Source organism: Chaetodon trifascialis, chromosome 22 (assembly GCF_039877785.1).
Source record: "Chaetodon trifascialis isolate fChaTrf1 chromosome 22, fChaTrf1.hap1, whole genome shotgun sequence".
NCBI lineage: Eukaryota > Metazoa > Chordata > Actinopteri > Chaetodontiformes > Chaetodontidae > Chaetodon > Chaetodon trifascialis.
The window spans coordinates 11,577,973-11,597,652 of NC_092077.1; the positions used below are offsets into that span (position 1 = coordinate 11,577,973).

The 19,680-nt window shown below is 43.9% G+C and overlaps 2 protein-coding genes across 5 annotated transcripts in view; both read left to right on the forward strand.

The window, feature by feature from the left end:
* grm8a (glutamate receptor, metabotropic 8a) overlaps positions 1 to 19,680 on the forward strand; it is a 541,588-nt gene that overhangs the window by 506,937 nt on the left and 14,971 nt on the right. The gene's annotated exons all lie outside the window — the stretch shown is intronic.
* The window catches only part of waslb (WASP like actin nucleation promoting factor b), a 22,587-nt gene continuing 2,907 nt past the window's right edge, over positions 1 to 19,680 (forward strand). The window contains exons 1-10 of one of the 3 annotated variants that reach the window (XM_070991882.1): positions 23 to 415; positions 9,129 to 9,263; positions 9,505 to 9,591; positions 9,925 to 10,021; positions 11,272 to 11,295; positions 14,759 to 14,942; positions 15,516 to 15,558; positions 16,987 to 17,140; positions 18,197 to 18,738; positions 18,826 to 18,934. In XM_070991882.1, the coding sequence (XP_070847983.1) occupies positions 311 to 415; positions 9,129 to 9,263; positions 9,505 to 9,591; positions 9,925 to 10,021; positions 11,272 to 11,295; positions 14,759 to 14,942; positions 15,516 to 15,558; positions 16,987 to 17,140; positions 18,197 to 18,738; positions 18,826 to 18,934 (1,480 nt within the window). In that variant the 5' untranslated portion in view covers positions 23 to 310. Of the gene's footprint in view, positions 416 to 9,128; positions 9,264 to 9,504; positions 9,592 to 9,924; positions 10,022 to 11,271; positions 11,296 to 12,419; positions 13,872 to 14,758; positions 14,943 to 15,515; positions 15,559 to 16,986; positions 17,141 to 18,196; positions 18,739 to 18,825; positions 18,935 to 19,680 lie in introns of those variants that run through there. The other 2 variants (XM_070991883.1, XM_070991884.1) reach the window with 2 other exon arrangements.

Sequence of the window (19,680 nt, forward strand, 5' to 3'; positions counted from 1 at the left end):
ACTGCCATGTTGGATGGAAGTGACTCTGGGCTCTGGCGGCCGGACTTCCCAGGAAAGTTTTTACTGTTTTCCGTCTTCGCCCAGTCGCTGCAGTTTTGACCTTATTTTGAAGAGGAGCGGGACGTCGCACTGCGTTCCTGAACGGCGTACATTTCGTGGCACACCAGTCTTTCGGACCCCCGGGATAAGCCGAGCCGGTGTAAGGGGGTCGGAGGAAGGCCACGGATGACCGAGGGATTGTTTATGTATCTTTTTGGATCTCACATAACGAGTTACAGTCGGTGCATACTTTATAAATTGATCACCAATAATGAGTGGACATCCGCCGCAACGGCGGCAAACGAACGTCGGGTCGATACTACTGACACCGCAAGAAAATGAGAGCCTTTTCAACTACCTTGGCAGGAAATGCATCGTAAGTTTTTCCCATCAAATTGTTGTGTGATAGCAGGCTAAGAAAAAAAGCTAATAGAGCTAACTTGCACCGCGTTTCCTGTCCCGAGACGGGAGATAAGGCTAGCTGTGAGGTGTAGGTTCACGGTGTGTTTGTGGCCTACCGTTTCATGTTGTGATTTCAGAGGTTAATGTGTGTGTGTTTTTTCCCCTGGGAAACACTTGAGACTTCTGATTGAAGAGGTCGGTTTGTTTTGACAGCGGAGGCGACGGGAGGGAGGGCTGGGGGCGAGCGACCGAGTCCCGTTTGGGAGGGTGACATTTGGGCAGCAGCAAGTTTCATTCGAGCCGTAGGCCTCCGCTGGTACGCCCGCAACTTCAAGGCTTGACACACCTGAAATCACCCAGGAAATCCTGAAATTCCGCTGTCACGTCGCCTCAACGCACCAAGCCTCGCACTGGCAGAGAGGAGTTAACAGTCGGGGGTTTAGGAGCTGCTAAAGCCATCAGCAGGGCAAAGCAATGATTTTTGCACTGGCATTACATAACATAGCTGAACCTTGGTTGTTTTTCGGGAAGTGTGTCCACCGAGAAGAATGTGCCGAGCAGACTTGGCTGAGGGCAGCAGCGCTGACTAGCCAGAAGTCCTCCTAATGCGAGACTCCCAAAATCTGACGAGAAAGCAGTGGGAGTAGCCTGCTGTACCAGTGTGACCGCAGTCGAGATCGGTAGTGCAATGTCACGACTCAATATTGTGATAGCCTGAAATTACGTAACGCGTCGAGCATCCAGCTGTCTCATTTTTATGTGTCCTCCTTGTGCACTGTGTCTGCAGTTGGCCCCGTACCCAACAGGCTCCATCAACACCATTACACAACATAGCTTATTCTTATATTTCCTCTACATCATTGACTTTCTCCCTCTTCATGATCTTGCAGGGCAGGTCTTTCCCTCTCATAAGTCAGCCATCCCCACTGGCTGCTGCAGCTGAATATTAATCATCCATTTAAACAAGCTCTGCAGGTAAAACTAATATTAAAAGAGCTTCAGACCAAAGGATGTTTGCCTTCCAGAGTGCATTTAATTTTTTCTGTGGCTCACCACAATCAAATATTAGCTTTTATAGGCTTTTAGCTTGTGGGCATTGGACGGAAAAGAAGACCACACATTGAGTCAATGTGGTAGCACGCACACACAGATCCATACGCTGATGTGCACTGTGGCACAAGTGGTTTGGAGCTGCAATGATCAATCGATGACTTGTCAGCTATTGAATCAGACAATATTGTGATACTTGATGAATCGGTTTGAGCAATTTTTTAAGAAAAAAAAAAAGTCAACTTCAGCTTCTTAAAGTTGACTATTTCCTGCTTTCTTTACTCCTATATGACAGCAACGCAAATACCTTTGGGTTGGTGAAAAAAACAAGACATTTGAAGATGTCATCTCGGCCATTTTTCACCATTTTCTGACACTTTATAGACCAAACAACCACTCGATTAATCAAGACAATAATCAACAGATTAATCAACAGTGAAAATGATCCGCATTTGTTGTCCTAAAGCCTTTGCCTTCTGCAGTGTTGTTAGAAATATCTAGCAGCAGCAGGCACAACGACTGTGACCCTTTGTCTTGCTTAATGAATGTCGCGGTTCATAAATGTTGTGTGCGTCACTGCCAGATAGTAACGCATGTTACTGTAAAGTTTGCTAATCTTGTTCTAGGCAATCAGGGCTGTTGCTACATCAGCCCGTTTCGTCAATAAGGTGTGAGTCTATCACAACCCAGCACATCCTCTCAAAGTTCCCCTTAGCAGCACAGTTTTCCTGCTTGATTTGGACAATCAAATTATTCTCCTGTCCGTAGTTGGTCAGTAGAGACTCTGTCACCCAGTGATTTCAACCAGAAAGAATGTGGCACCGTCACCTTATATCAATACTCTTATAAGATAAGATAAGATAAGATAAGATAAGATAAGATAAGATAAGATAAGATAAGATGTGCTTTGAGGACAAGGTGACCGATTAAAGGAATAAAGTTCCACTGTGTTTGGCGTGGCATAATCAGGTTCGCTCTATAGATATGGGTCAGTCTGAGAGGCAGTGCATTTAACAAGCAGGTGAGACAAAAGCAGACAAATCTGCCCCGCTCATGCATAGTGTAGACTTTCACGCAGCCTGCTCTCAGGTTACTTCCTCATACTGATCATAGTTTCCTCTAATTGTGCGCAGTGAAGGTGGAGCGCTTGAGTGACGGAGAAATGGCTCTTCCTCCGTATGTCAGTCGAGCTCTTCTCATTTTGGGAGCCAGTCCTGCTCTTGGTGCGCAAAGTGCCCTGTGTGTGTTTGCATGTTTGCTTTGGAAAGGTGACATTTCCTGTCCCATGACACAGTATGTCAGGCCCGCGTGTGGTCACGTGGTGGGATGCATGCTCCTCCTCCTTTATGTGAACACACAGGTTCCTGATGCGTGCCTTTCTACACCTATGTGACCTGTTTGAGCCAGTGACAAGTTCCTTCTGCAGTCAGGCAATTGTGTCACTCAGCATGTGACAGAGACATGGAATGAGGGACATTCCTCGCTCACGGACAGTCCAACGCTGTTGTGTGTCTGTACACGTCTTTGCATGCAGAGGAGCTGTGAGACAGACTGTGTGTGTGTGTGTGTGTGTGTGTGTGTGTGTGAGAGAGAGAGGCTGTTGGAAAGCGAGGTCGGAAGAGACGGACATTGTGTGTCTTCCTGTCCAATCTAATTAGAATGCCCACCACTGATTTAGTGGTTGACTGAGCGACTGTGCATTATGTAATGTACTTGTTATGCAGAAAATGTAGGAATCACAGAGTCACCTTTACTTTGTGTCTTTGTAGTCTTCTTTTTAAGATGCACAGCCCTTCGTTGGCTCCTGAATTAGGCTTGATTTATTCGAGCTTGTTTCTATACTAGCTAATTTGAGAGTAGCAGAGCTCTGCTTGTAGTCTTGGCAGTATGGAGGGAGATTTTATGTCCAACAGTGACTCAGAGGACAGCTTTTGCACAGCTTTGCCTCTGCTTTAGTAACATAGAAATAAAAGTGCCCTTGCATTTTTTTTTTTGTTTATTTGTTTTAATTCTTTGGCTTTTTTTCGCATTAGTATGGTGACACAAGTGTTCATTCAAATCATTAAGAAATGGATTGGTTGCATTAAGACAAAGAGATGCATGCAGGTACACACACACACACACACACACACACACACACACACACACACACACACACACACACACACACACACACAGTGGTCTCAGTCATTGGATTTACTCATTGGTATTCCTTCTGCTGTTTTCACCATCAGCAACACTGTCTGACTGGGCAAAAGGTGGAAGGGGTCCAATTCACACTGTGTGTGCGTGTGTGTGTGTGTGCGCGCGCATCCAGAATGCCTGATCAGCAGTCCCATCCTACAGGAAGTCCCATGGTCGGCCTCCTGTGGTGATTTGTGCTGGAGAAGTGGAACGTGACTCCTCTTTTCCTCCACTTTAACTCCTTTTCTAATTTTCCCTCTGTCCTTTCTCCTTTTTTGTCTCACCTTACCCCTTTCATGCCCTCTGCGCCTGTTAGTAACATTTCTCATGTTCCTTCAGCCGTCTTCAAGCCTGTTTTGCATTTCCAATTCTTGTCTCTTACTGTACATCACTTCCCTCCTTTCTTACATCTACACTCTCCCTTTCCTCCCTCTCTTCCTGCCTCTGCCACCTGTCCTCTCTTCTGTTTCTTCACTCCTTCCCATCTTTTTGCCACCTTTCACTTCCTCTCTGTAGGACCTTGTGAAGAGGTGTAATGGTGCCTAATTTGTGCCAATATGGAACATCTTGGCCAGATGGATGATGATCAACATTCAGATTTGAGCTATAGTTAGCGTCTCAGAAAGCAAGAACGACACATATAAAACTACTTCAAGGCTGAGACCAAAATTGCAACTCTCCTCATTTCACACACATTTTGTTCACAATTAGGCCTGATTATTCGTCTTGCTTTCACAAAATGTCCAACTATAGATGTTGTTGATAAATGATTACAACCATATCACTTGAGGCACAGCTGCCACTCCTTAAGCAAATAGTCATTCAGTGAATGATTCACTTTCAGAAACTTAAGTAGTTAAATAGCCATCTTTTATAAAGATGGCTCATGTGATAACACTCTCCCATGCGACCTGCCTGCGTTCCTACCTTACATTGCACTTTGGTCACGTCTGATTTGTGTGCTTTCTAATCTTGTGATCGCACAAAGGTGGAGGAGCTTTATATCTCCCACCATTACTTTCAGTGGAATTGGAACTATGGCATCCAAATATCACTTGGTGTGTAATTAGTACACATAGAAGTCTTAAATCACTTACTTTGGATATTTTTTTCTTTGGTGTGACCTCCACAAATTAGCATTGACTTCTTCCTGTGCATGTGTAGTACACCCAAAAATTAGGTGACCACTTTTGGTTTTATTTAATTTAGTAAGCTAAAAATGTAGCAGTCTTGTGTAGGGTTTAATATGATCCCTAGTAAGTTAAATGATAGTCACGTTATTTTTATTTTCATATATATCCGGCAATATGCCATTTTGCGGGCAATTGGGGTTTGTTTGCCCTCAGTGTTGTCTTGCAGACAAGCCGACAATTTACTTATTTGTATTATTTTGGATTTCCCGCACACATACATTGTTATGCATGCTGTGAATGACAGGAAAAACAGTATCTTGTTAAGTAGTTTATTGAATAAGAGTGTGACATGTTTCAGAGTTAAAGCTAACATTATGCTCGGATATTTCCCTTAAGTATTTTACAGTTAACATGGGTTATATTTCTCTGTGATTGTATTAATGTGGTAATTAAGTGCAAATATATATATGTCCAGAATCGTAGCAGATAAGAGTTTGCTTGTTTGAAGTACAGTGAACTACACAGTGAGTACAGTGAGTACTGTTATGCACTATATTGTTATAGTAGTCCTATGCACTTATATATATAAGTGATGGTGTGTAAATGTGTCATGTGAGATGTTTGAGATATTTGATTTATGGATGTTTGTTGCACTTGCCTGAAACCAGTTATTACAGACTGAAACAGAGACTGATACTCAGAGAAAAAAATGAAATGTTGCAAGGTTTATTATATGTGAATTTTGAGTGCTCTGTGCCTTCATTGCTGCTCACTCCTTTCTGTATTTTACAGAATTTTACTTTGCTACTGTGGTTCCACCTCCTGGGACCCGTAACACATGTAAACTACAGTTAAGATGGCTCCTTAAGTCATGGAGGCCGTAAAATACAGAAAGGTTAAGGTGGTGGTCCAGCGTCATATTGATGAAGCCTTTAAGAATTGTGTGTGGTGCTTTCAATTTCCTTGTTGTGACTGTGCAGTCTGTCGGCTGCACAGGTGATGAGGTTCATCCTTTTGGCAGAAAGTTTTTTTTTGTCGAGTTGTGATGACGCCACAGACAGAGCTCCACTTCCTGCAGCCCATGGCCCCGTCAGGAGCAATCAGCGCTCCACGGGTAGATGAAACCCGAGGGCCTCAGAGCCTCGATGCCATTACAGTCGCCGTTAGAGAGAAGCAGAACTCATGTTATTCTTTTGATCTTTTTTTATTACTAATCCAAATCCAAACAATCAAGAGCTGTAAAGCTGCCAAGAGACTGAATGTTTGTATAAAGATTATAAAAATATCTTGTACAGGCAGTGCAGAAAGACAAATTGCCTCTCTGATAGCATGGTTTTAAAGTCTGTCAGTGCTGGAGGTGGATGCAGAGGTGGGAAAAAACAAAATTCATTTAAACCTAATCAGATTATGCAAAATCTGTATTGTTAGCCAACAGATGAACCAAATAAATCCACCAAATATTAATAATTTATTGATTAGCAGTAGACTGGGCTACACAGCTATAATCAGTATCATAACATTGATGCACGTAGCTAATGTTGTGGGAGAGCACACTGATTTGTTCGATGGTGTCATTAGCCTGGTTGCCCTTTTAAACTGCAGGAAGTTTTCCAGGAACCTTTGTAGAATCAGGAACGTCACCTGCGTTTTCACTGCAGGAACGTAGTTTCAGGTTTTGTTCCTCTGTCATAGTTCTTTCACTCAGGAAGTGCCCACTCTTGTGGTAATACTTTTCACATTCATCCAACAACAAATGATAACACCAGGCCTCTGTATGTTGTCTTGAAGTGTGCAGTAATTCCTGGAACTGCTGAGTTGAAAAAGGCCCCAAAGATCAGCAGGCATTTCCCGTGTGGGTGCTTTCATCTGTGTGGTAATGACTGTGAACCCTGGACCCCTCCGTGTGAGAAAATCCCTGCAGCAACCTGTAAAACCTCTGGGAGTCTAATTTGGGCTTATGATCGTAGATGGTGTGTGTGCGCGTGCTACAGGTGTGTTCCAGTGTGTGTGCGTGCGTGTCATTGCGCTGTTAGACTGACAGCCTTTGCCTTTGTTTTCTGCCTTTAACTCCCTTTAATGAACTAAACCTTTAACTAAAAGGTGATGTGGAGCTTGTCAGAAAAATTCCCAAACACAACACTACATTGTCATTTCTAAGGGACAGTCCGCATGTACACTGGTTATTTTTTAAACAGGGTTTTTTCCCCTTTTTTCTCAAAGAAAAGAAATCCCGTCCACAAAAGCACGTTCAAGAAAAATCTCCCTCCACACGAGAAGGCTAAAACACAAAAGTATAGTGGAAGGCTAATTGTACATTTATATGTAAACTTTGAAAATGTCCTGTTAGCAAGGTTGGCACCTGCACTATTTTGACCGTTACACTAAATTGCCTCAAGTCAAGACAGGGGATAACAGCGCGCACTCTGACGTCAAACAAGGGAGATAACTGCGTCACTTTGAAGGCACAAGCCTAAAACTCTTTTCATTTTCCCTGCCTACACGTCAACACTGCAAACAGAACCTCTTCGCCCTGGAAGGAAATCCCAAAGGGTCAGTTCTTAATCTTGGGTTAGAGTCAAGCAAGTGGTGCTTATGGATAGGTCAGGTCTCCAGGAAATTTGTGTGTTTGTGCATTCGAGCGTGTGTGGCCGCTCATTCTTAATATAGTGCGCTCCCTTCAGCTCCTTAGTTCAGGGTGATGCGTACCCTCGGGTTGCACTTGTCGTCATCAGCGTCAGTCTCTCTTTAAGCAAAATTTGTTGCAGTTCTTTGTTCCTACGGTGGTACAGTTATAGGGACAAAATGACTTGCCTCGTCTCAGTTACTCCCACTGCTCTCATTCTACTTAGTGGATGTGTCTGTTCTCATTGTCATATTTTCTGTGCTACTTGTCAGGCATGTGGCATTGATGGACTATTTTCTGACAACTGCAGGGCATATCGACTTGACCCCCCCACAGAGTCACTGTGACCCTGTCACTCAGTCTGTGGTCATTACACTTTAATGCTGCCCGTCAAACACACACACATCATGAAAAAGACTGACTCAGCTGGGGAACCTGTGTGAACAGCTGTATTTAGATCGTTCTTTGAGATTCAGGTCAGGGCGAAGCAGGGATGTAACCATTCTTGTTCTGAAACAGTCTTTTTTATAGCTCTGTCAGCATCCTGTACCATGAAACTGCACCTTTTTATTGATCTCCCCTCTCTCTCCTTACATACCTCACAGTGCCTGCAGACAAAAAGCTACACAGCATGTTGCAGCAGCTGTCATTTGTCAGGGCAGGAATGTTGTTAGGTGCACAGTGAGTCCAGTTTCTGCAACACACTGGCTTTACATCATCACCAAACTGATTTTCTGCCCACAGACCAGCCGATGATTGGTCATTGGAAGGATTTATAAAGCATGCTTGGTCCTAAAAGATGTACAGTATAGCCCAATTTTGCCAGATGTGCATAGCATGCACTCTTTGCTTCTACCATTTGGGACACCCTTAAAATCCCCCTCCATTAAAAAAATATGTTTTCCTTTTTGTTCAATGTTTGAGCCTCACTGTGCAGAGTGATGTACGTGCAGAGTTTGACATGAGAAAGCTGTTTCTGCATTCATCTGCTGGACGTGGAAAGTTTCTCTGTGCTGATTGAAAATCCTATTTTAAAGCGGTGGGCCTGCATCAAAAATAACCAATTTCTTAGTTAAACTTTTGAAACGACACTTATTTCCATAACCATAGATGTAATTTTACGAATTTCAACAAGAAAATATAACTTATTGTTGAAAATCCATATCAGAAAGGCATTATTAGTCAAAACACAGCGTTTTTTTTATACATCTTAAAACATATCCAGAGGGGATCTTTAGAGATGGCAGGCTTCACTTCATGTCTGAGTTATTAGACTTCGGGATGTGCCACTGAGGAGGCAACGATCCATAAATCAATTCCCACATTAGTTCACAGACTCCGTGGAATAAGTGCTATTCTGTGTTATACAGGACACACAAACTGACACAGTGTTGCTGCTGTATTTCCACCATCACAGCTCACAGATGGTGAGTTTTGTGAACATGGGCGTTAGAGATTTAAATAGTTGATTAGTTCACAGAAACCTTGAAGCTTATATTACTGCCAACTTACATTAGTTAATTAGTTTGTAGAGATCAGTCTGTTAAGATTCTGTTTGTGCAGAAGCCTGTGGTGCTGGCTTAAACCCCTGTGATACGTTTACATGGTTACAAAACACACACCCCTTATATCAAATGCCTTAAGCAACATGGAATAATCGTGACTCTGCCTCTTTCTCTCTGTGTCTCTGCCTCCAGACGTTGTCTTCAGCAGTGGTCCAGGTGTTCACAGCAGATAGGAACTCCAGCTGGAACAAGAGATGCTGCGGCGTGGCCTGTCTGGTCAAAGACAACCCCCAACGATCCTACTTCATCAGGGTCTTTGACATCAGGGTAAGAGAAGAGAAAGCAGTTCTGCACCCTCCATCATCGTGGTTAATGAGTGTAGTCGCTGGCGGATGATGGTGCTCACCACAGTTAATATGCAGCGGTGGTGTACCGCTCTTTGATATTCATGATGACTCTATATTTTTGTAGTGTATTTTTGTGGGATGGCCTGTGGCATTAACCTGTCTGTGGTTGTAATATGTAATTCATATCCTTCATTCAGCCTCCTGTTTGTGTTCTCCCACAGGACGGTAAGATGACGTTTGAACAGGAGCTGTACAACAACTTCGCCATCTTCCTCCCCAAACCATACTTCATGACATTTGCTGGAGATGTGAGTTTCCCTCCCTTCCCGTCATGTGAAACAACATTAATTGTAGAAATCCTCCCTTTTATGTCACATCCAGAGTACTTGATGTGACAAGACGGCGCTATTTGTGGGGCAAACATCTTAGCTGGTGGGCACAGTGGCTCAGACTCCAGCAGACCGTGAGGTATGTGGCACTGATTGTGGTGATAAGGCTGGAACTGTTCACTGCAGTCACATCATGGAAACAGGTCTGGAAATTCAGCCATAGAAGTGGGGTGGTTAGGCAGGCATTTGGCTCGTCGCAAACATATTCGTATTGAATATTGAATTCCTGTTGTGCTTCGCGTGTGTTTACAGGCATGTCAAGTGGGTCTGAACTTTGCCAGCGAGGAGGAGACGAAGCGTTTCCGTGGTCACGTGGGAGAGCTACTGGGGAGAAGACAGAGGAAAACTGGTACCAACTCGCTGCTTCTGCCGCTGCTGACCTACCAGCAAGCTTACCTCCTGATCTAACAGAAAAAAATGACAAGATTAGCAAATTTTGATCTCATGTTTAATAAAAAAAACTTATTTAAAGTCAAACCCATGGCTGAAGAATGAATGTAGTAACAAGCAGTCTGTATTTAAGGTGTAATAAGAGGTTTTAACTGACCTCTGTGAGATCAAATTAATGTCTAAACTTGTCATTTTTTGCAGTGTTCAACCAAACAGAACCAGGCAAAAATAAAGTCTACATTTCAGTACATGAAAAATGTGAATCCAGAGGTGCTAGATTGATGCTTTCAGCAGCAAACTACTGCAGCTGTCGCCATTTTCTATGTATAGAAAATGGTTCAGGCCAGTTTTTTTTGCCTGGGTCTGTTCTCTATATCATCCAGTCTTCTTCTGATCTGTTCCTTTGATAACACACATCGCATTTCAGATTTACAGTCTGCACACACGTCATTAAGCTCAGACATGTGCTGCCCTGCAATAACAGATCGTATAATTTTTTCCAAAACTCTGTTCGTCGTCTCCTCTTTCTTATCTCTCTGAGGAAATGAGCCGTGAATGTTTGCGTTCAGCCTCAAAGAAATTGAAAACATATTATTTGTGCGAAGCCATTCAGATGCATTCTTAAACTTATTATTGCCACTCAAGTTTTAACTTTTCTCCTCACTTGCTTGATTAAGACCGTCCGTCTTCCTGCTTCCTCTTCTGCGGGTCATTTCCTGACCCTTCAGACGGATCCTTCTTTCATCTCTTCCCCTTCAGTCCTCTGTGTCGGGTGCTTCATGTTATCTACAAGGCTTCCTCTGTTTGACCTTCAGCCATCAGCATTTTGAAGTGCGTGTGTGTCCATCAGTGTCATTAATGTGTTAGTGTAAATATTCTTTGTAGTAATATATAGAGAGAAAGAGACCTTTGGAGTTTATGTATGGACATGATAGCTGTTGTGTGTGTTTGTGTGCGTGTGTATACCCGAGCTTCAGATTTCCGTCTCCTAAACGCGCTAACAAAACACTTTGCTTGGCATTTTTTCCGAACACCTTTCCATTCTGTGCATCCTCACGCACAACCCCGCTGAGCCCTGCTCTTTAAAACCAATGAGCTCTCTCGTCTTTGTGCGTCTGCGCTCCGACAGACTCACGTTCGCTTCTCACTAACACAACCCGACGCCACACTGCAGGATTGTAATGATTTCATTTGTCTGTGTGTTCACAGAGAAGAGACGCGACCCTCCGAATGGTATGTGTTCAACTGTTTTCATGCTGACAACTTCAGAAACAAACAGAAGAGAAGCGTAAAGGCAGTCAGACCTGTGTCTGAGTTTCAGGATCATTCAGCAACTTTCCCTGATGCTGTGCAAACTATGTGGCTTATCTACATTTCAGATTCTGTTCAATAACACGTAGCAGGTTTTGAGTATGCATGTTAAAACATGAGTATGCTGTTGACATACACTACTGTCCCACAGTGCAGTGCACATAGGAAATGGAGGAGATGCTCTTAGTGTTTATTCAGTCAAGCCTGCCCTCGACATTCTAAATTTGCAGTGCGATTGATATGAATCAGTGAAAGTCTTGTGATATTTCTATGTATAAATGAGTAGTATGTAGTACATTGTGTAAAATGCAAGTACTATGTAGTTTGGCAATTGTCTCATCTGCTTCCTGTCCCCCACTTTACTGTACTTTTTACTGCAATGTGTTTCTGCAAGATTAAGCTCAAAACAAGCTCGAAAAACAACAGGTTGTCTGGTTGTAGACACAAACAGGCTTTTTGTTGTGCATAATTTTGGGCTGCAGTCAGTCAAAATGAGTGGAATTGTGTAGGAATCTGCAGAGAAAGAAGGCATCACAATGCTTTGACAGTACACACAGTCTAGCATTGCACTGCCCAGTCATGCAGTCTTGATCTGTGCTTGCCCTCCATGGCCTAACCCTCACTCACAATGATGACTAAACAGATTTGTGGACATGCACACATTCGTTTTTGGACATATGGCATAAGACACGCAGCCTCGTTTTACACAGGAGGGAACCAGTTTTGGACTGACAGACAGCAAGATTTGACCCAGCTGGCTTATTAATATATCTGTGTGTGTGTGAGCGTGCAGCCGTGCAGAGGTCATTACCACACAGATGACACTTTGAGCTGCCGCTCGTATTCAGAGCTGCTCAGCGGCACCGGGCCTGTTGATGCTGTGCTGTTGGCCATACGTGGACGGACGCCATATCTGTTCATACACGACGCACCTGAACCACCTTATGAACCATTTTGGTTGAATGGTTGACTTTATTTGAAGTCTGTCTGTTCCATTCACCTGTTCCCATGATGCTGTCATGCATAAATGTTTATGCCAGTTGTGTGCGAGCTGGTTCATTTCCAGAGGAAGTTATCCCTGTCCTCTCTCAGGAACGTCTTCTCTACATCTCCATCTGTCTCTCTCTCACTTCCCATTACCACATCTTAGCTCTGTCGCTGTCCTTCATCTTCAGTCTGCTTCTTGCTTTCCTTCTCTTCCCTTTCCAGCTCTCCCCTTCTCATCATTTGTCCCCATCTGCCCTCTGCTCCTTCATTTAATCTCCTCTTTCCTCTCTTTTTCTCAGCCTTTCTTACGTTCTCTCTCACCCCACAGACTCATCGTGCTTTAGAAACCACAGAGATTAATGTGGGATTATGCATGGATGGGTTTTAATGGTTATGTAAAATCCAGCTCTAAATCCAAACTGATTTGCTGGGATTAGGTGCATTTGTGTGTTTTGCAGGGAGAGGGCGGAGACGGTAGAGGAGGTGGGTGGGGAAATGAGCATGGCGAGCCAATCCGAGCGTGATAATCTAGCAGTGCACCCTGCTGAGACGGAAAGCGAGGGGGAATAGATGATGATTGCAAAATAGATACAATATGCAGCGCTCAGACACGCAGATAAAGCGGGGAAACGGAAATTTGGTGAACAATTTGCACAGAAGAAAACTGTTGCTGTGATGGAAGGAATGCGAGAGGAAGAATAAACTTTGGCTGGCTAAGTGTTGGCTGGCTCTTTCCCCTTCTGATGGCATTGCTGGACGTCTGCCTTCACAGCTCAGACAGTATGCGTGTAAACTCCACCAGATGTCTAATGAGGATATTCATTCAGTAAATGGAGACTTTTGCACCAAGTCTGTCATAAGTTGGCTTATTTTCTGTGTTTTGGAAACCTTTTGGGATCGTCTTGGCTTTCAGGTTTCAGTGAGTAAGAAGCCTTTTAACAAAGAAGAACAGAATCAGTTCTGAAACAAGACAGCAAGTGTTTCTACCTGGTTACAAATTCGGGTTAAAGAGGAAGTTGTCCCTTTGTGGACGTCTTGGATCCCAGATTTCTTTCTTGACTGAGAAAGATTACCTGTAACGATCTTCCTTGGCGTCTCCACCTGAGCTTGTTCTCACCACATCACTCATGCCCAGTCAGTTTCTACAATGATGTTCTGCACCACCTTCCTATCCGCTCCGTCCGAGGAACTTAATTGTGAGGGCAGTGGGGGAGGAGGAGCAGTAGGAGGTGGAGGTTTGGGCCCAGGAGGCTGCCTTTCCTCTTTACACTGCCTGGTGCTCCCGCAGGACGAACTGTACCCGTCTGTCTCCGACCCGACCGCTCGGCTCTCCGTTTGCTCCAAAGAGCGAGCTCACAAGTTCAAAATGCTTCTCGATGTCAGCGTGACCACCTGCGGCGCTGGCAGAGATGGCGGCTGCATTTGGGACAGGGTGAGAAGGCGACGCAGTCGGTCAGCCTCGCCTTTGCCCAGCAAAACTCCCAAAAGTCCCTGTAGTGAGAGTGTTAAAGGTATGTGCTACAGCGGAGGCACTGGGAGGAGCTGTGGTAATTGAACTGACCCCTCATTGGTAATTGAATTCCATGTTCTTTGGCTGCATGTGTTTCGGTGGAGTCACTGTTAGTGTTCGCTCAATGTGACTGCTAGTTGGCACTTCACATCACCATGTGACATGACGTGGGTATGTATGGGTCACCCGGGTCAGTTTGAATTGAGTTTTATTCTTTACTTTTCGTCTTTGTAGTTTGAGATTAACATCTCCTGTTAAGTCAATGAAAGAATAGCCATTCACATAGCTGGCAGTTTGAGTGAATGATTGATGGAGGAGGCATGCACCATCTGCAAAAGTGAACTCACTTGAATAAATGGAATGAATTAGAGCTGAGAACGAATGTGGTCCATTTGTCACCAAACTGTCAGAAGAAGTTTAAAACAGATTTAAACCTCTATGTCTCAAAGATGTCGTAAGCTTTGGTGGTTGGATGTGTGGTTTAGTGTCAGTTTTCAGTCTTAACCAATTCTCTCATGTAGTTCCCACATATTTTAAGCTGTTTTCACACCCGCACACCCAAATAAATCTCTCTGTGCCAAACCCAGTCTGTAATAGGCATTAAATACTGGCCCTGAAAAGCCCCATGCTTGAATTTCTCAAGGTCATTTTTTTGCTAAATGAAACGGTTAAGATGTGAGTGTTGTCACAGTTATGCCAGATATGTCATTTGTGGCCCTTTTTGGATGGAAGGAAGGCGAATGTATTGAGCATTTAAAAAGTTTTCATACTCCTTGAGATGCAGTTTCTACATTGTAATGAAACTGCTGTCCTGTGCTTTTCACATGCTGTGTTATTTAAGCCATAACTTTATTTTTTGTTGTTGTTGTTGTTATTGTCATTTTTAAGGTCCGACGTTGCCCATGGCTACAGTCGACATCAAAAACCCAGAGATCAGCAATGTTCAGCGTTACCATAACAACTCTCAGGTGAACAACATTGTGCACTCCTCCTTCCCCAAGAGGGAGAAAAAGAGCAAGGGGAAGAAGAAGCGGCTGACCAAGGCGGACATCGGCACACCGAGCAACTTCCAGTGAGTGACCGCGGGTGCACACGGGGTGGGGTTCATCCTACCGTGAGGGCTGTCTGTCTATATGTGGCGCTGTGTGGTTAAACAGAGCTAGACTGCTGCCGCTCAATATGATTATCTATCCTAATGAGATTTCATGTAGATCGAGATACAAACACAGGAAAAACATTTGTAACTATGAGCTCAAAGCACAACATCACATGTCTGTAGGTCTTTGGGTTCATTGTAGACATGTTTCCTATATGACATATTGGCCTCGGAGTCTTATATCCTTCTTGTCCATATAAGTGCTGGTGAATCTGGGCGAGGAATTAATCCCAGCTGTCTTTATTCAGAATCCAGTCCTATACAGTGTGTACTATGATTGGTAAAGCATCTGTGCTGTGCTCTCAGGGATGGTCAGCGGCAGCTCGCGTAGATTTAATGAGTTACTGCAGGTTACGGGTGGGCCATCTGTGTTAAAGAAGCAGGGGTCATTTTAGATTTGACAGCAGTTTAATCGACCTTGGCATGTGTGTCTCACCTCTTTTTCTCATTGGTTTTTCTTTCATGTGATCGCTCTGTCTTCTCTCGCAGGCACATTGGGCATGTAGGATGGGATCCAAACACAGGCTTTGATGTAAGTGCAACACAAGAGTGGATATGCGTGATCGTGTCTGTGTCCCTGCACTTGTTGGAGGAATATTTGACCTTTAGATATTCTTAAAACTTGGCCCCTACTTTTATCTGTTTGTCAGTCAAACATCTCTCCTCCAGACAGATTTTTCAAATTTAATATCAGCTCCATAATATTAAGCCGAGCTGCACGGCCAAGTCATCAGGAGCGTTACACAAGGAGATTTTGGAGGGAAGGGAATCAACCTGCATCTGCATAATCCATGGACTCACTCCCAAAAAAAAGCGTCATCAGTAATTATTCTGGATGCTGGATGACGAGCATGAGATCATGCAGGTCAGAGGATTCTGTCAGTAGATGAAAAAGATGAAATTCAGATGATTTGGTTTCATAAGTTTAATGCTTTCAAGGACTTAGATTGATTTGAATGGGTGACGTCAGGTGAGCGAAGCTTGCTCACCTCTCAAATCCTCGGGCTTAAAGCTGGAGCACAAATGACTGGATTCACAAATGAGGAAGGGATATATATCTCAGTCTTACCAGCTATATTTCTCTTTTCCGATCCTTACGTACATCCTGTAGAGGAAGTGCTTCGTAGAGATCCCACTTTTGAAGTAATAATCCATCCCCAAAACAGTGACCAGTTGTCATCAAAATTGTCAGAAATTAGTATCCAAAAATTCATCTGTAACTGCACCAGGATGTGTCATTTAGCAGAGCTAACCTGGAAACAGGATGTAGTGACAGTTAAATGAACGGTGTTCTGTTTATCTTCTCTGCTGGCAACAAAACACTATCTGAAAAACAGAAGCAGCTGAAGGAGGAACTGTCATTACAAATAAAAGCCCTACTGCTCTAAATTGTATTTAAATCTGGGTTAATGAGGACTATTTTCCTCCTGGGTGGCAGCCTTGTAGTGTTACCCCTTCACCAGCAGGTGGCAGCATAATGGCTGACATCGTGGTCTCATTTTTAGACATCTTCACAAAGCAGAGTGATAGCAAAGTCTCATCCTCAGTCTTTCCTTGAGTGAACCAGTTGATATGTTTGAATAGATTTCTAATAGTCAGTGTGAAACTGGGTAATCCTCAAATGTCCCTTTTTAATCCTCAACACTTAACATGTCAGTCACATAATGTGTTACTGAGCTGCAAAGCTCATAAATACAGATTTAAAGCAGTGAAATCACATCACATCACTAACATATCGAGCACAAGATCATGCATGAGCAGGAATGTGCTCAGACATGAGCAGATATGAGAGCAAAGCTGCTCTGCTGTAGCTTTTAGTTATTGTGGAGAGGAGGCTGGTATTGTATTAAAATCAGAAGCCCATAATGAATCAGCTGATGATGATTTGAGTTTTTCACTGAGGAGGACACCAGTCTGATTAAATATACACGTCTCATCTTCCTCTGTTTCCTTTCTCCAGTTGAATAACTTGGACCCAGAGCTGAAGAACCTGTTTGATTTGTGTGGCATCTCAGAGGCTCAGCTGAAGGACAAGGAGACATCTAAGGTCATCTACGACTTCATTGAGAAGAAAGGAGGCGTGGAAGCTGTCAAAAATGAGCTACGGAGACAAGGTAAGACAGACACACTGCTGCGAATGCGCACAGTATGAGAGTTTTGGCACCAGGATGTAGAAAATGTCCAGTGAGACGGTTGTTAAACATGATCTATGCAGACGTTTTTGCAGCACGCTGATCATGTGGAACACATTTTAAAGCGTGATTGTCAATTTTAGACAATCTTAACTAGTGTGGTGGTTGTGTCCCCAGGTCCGCCCAGGTGGAGCGGTAGGTTTCTATGCATGACCTGAGCTCGTGACTGTGCATGTGAAGACTGTGATATAACCTAAGAAGTCAGTTATAACGCGTGCGGTTTCTGCAGTGACTGAAGTCAACTCAGTGTTTTTGCTGTGTTGTTTGTACTTGAGGTGGATGTTCTATCATTAGCTGACTCTGCAGCATTATGACGACAACTGGAGGCATTAAAAACGCAAGATTCTTGTACGAGGTTGCTTCATCGTGCTAGATATCTGTCATTATTATGATGCAATGATTTGTTTTCCTGATTAACTTCTGACTTTTAGACTCTTGCTCTCGTCCATCGAAACTATGCATATATTCTACTATAATTTTCAATAACAAGATTAACATCAGTTACATGTAAGAAGGCTGCCCCCAGTGGCTTGTTTATGTAACTGCATGATGCTTTTACACTAGCAAGAATCAGGAAACTGACATGCATTTTTGATGACATTATCAGACTATTACATTGATTAACTGTAACATTGTTTGATGATAATTTTTTGTTGTTTAACTTCCACGTTAGTCAAACTTGTAAACTCTGACTCAGTCCATCATATTTAACCAGCAGCTAGACCAACGTAACAGGATGTTTCTAAATGAATACCTTCTTTTTACAAATTGGCAGTGGGTTTTCCATTTGTTTTTTTTTTAGATTTTCAGTTTGACTTTCAGAGCACATTTTCATCTCATCAGTATCAAATAAGATTAGGAAAAAATGTGGACCAATACTTGTTGATTTTTAAATGCGAGAATGTTGCCAGCAGTAGCTTCATTATATGATCAAGGCTTCTTTTTTTTAACTCATAAGTTTTCTGTTTATCTTTCCAGCTCCTCCACCCCCTCCATCCAGAGGAGGCCCTCCACCCCCACCCCCACACCACAGCTCAGCTCCTCCTCCCCCTCCTCCTGCCAGGGGACGAGGTGCCCCGCCACCACCTCCTCCCTCCAGAGCTCCCATCTCTGCGCCCCCTCCTCCCCCTCCATCCCGACCGGGCATGTCCGCTCCACCGCCTCCGCCGCCCAGCCGAGGCTCCCTCCCGCCTCCCCCTCCACCAGCCCATGCCTCAATTCCTGTGGCGCCTCCCCCACCACCTCCTCCCCCCTCATCTTCAATGCCATCGAGTGCCGGTGGACCGCCTCCTCCCCCTCCTCCTCCCCCACCTCCTGGCCCCCCACCCCCTGCTCCCCCACTTCCTACGGAGGCTAACGGAGGGGACAGCAGTCACCCCTCATCCGGGAAGTCGGCGCTGCTGAGTCAGATCAGAGAAGGCACCCAGCTGAAGAAGGTGGAGCAGAAGGAGAGGCCGGTGTCCAGCACCGGCAGAGATGCACTTCTGGACCAAATCCGACAGGGAATCCAACTGAAAACGGTCAGCATTCGTTCATCACACACTTCTCCATCACCTCTCTATTAACTTGCATGCTGTGCTTTAACTATGCCTGCTTGTTCTTTACAGAGGGATGACAACTCCGATTCAACCCCTTCCGCCCCGGCCCCCTCGGCAGGCATCGTTGGGGCCCTGATGGAGGTGATGCAGAAACGGAGCAAGGCTATTCACTCTTCAGGTACAAACTAACACTGAAACACACCTTCCCCGTGGAATTTGTACATTTTGTTGTTAGTACCGTCCAAAAGCAACTAACAATAGGTGCTGATACAGAGGGCTCTGGCAAAAAAGATGCAGGGTTCCACGTCAAAAAAGTTAAACGTGGCTCAGCTTATGCCGCTCTGCAATGGAGCATCGTTTACACATTCTGCACATTCCAGATAAAACTACTGTGCAGCTATTTGGTGTCTGATAAGCCTGTAAACTGGTGGATCTATGGCCTTTCTGCATCATAGTTTATGGTCTTACTTTTATATTAAACAGCATTGATTTGAGTATTTAAAGGCTGAACGCCAGTAAATGTGTTCATCTACCTGCAGAGGGCACTCACAGCTCCATTTGATAGAAAAACCAAATTTCAATCAAGTCACTGAATGACTGAGAGGCAGCTATGAGAGGATTTTGTGCAAGTGGTTCATTTCACAGTTCATCTGAGTGGGTCATAGGAACTGAAGTTATGTGCTTTGAGAAGTTAACCTTGAAAAACACAGCAGTTGCTTGACACCAGTCTCTCAGACTTTGCGTCATTTACTTGATGTCAGCTGACACACTGTTGACTTTCACTTCCTCACCAGTCTCAAACAACTGTATGATTTCTTTTTTTTCCCCATTTTAAGCCTCAGGGGAGGAAACTCTTCTTCTCCTCAAAAAAGCAGATCTTAAAATTGATTGAAGTTGAAGTTTTACTCTTCAGTGGAGAAAAAA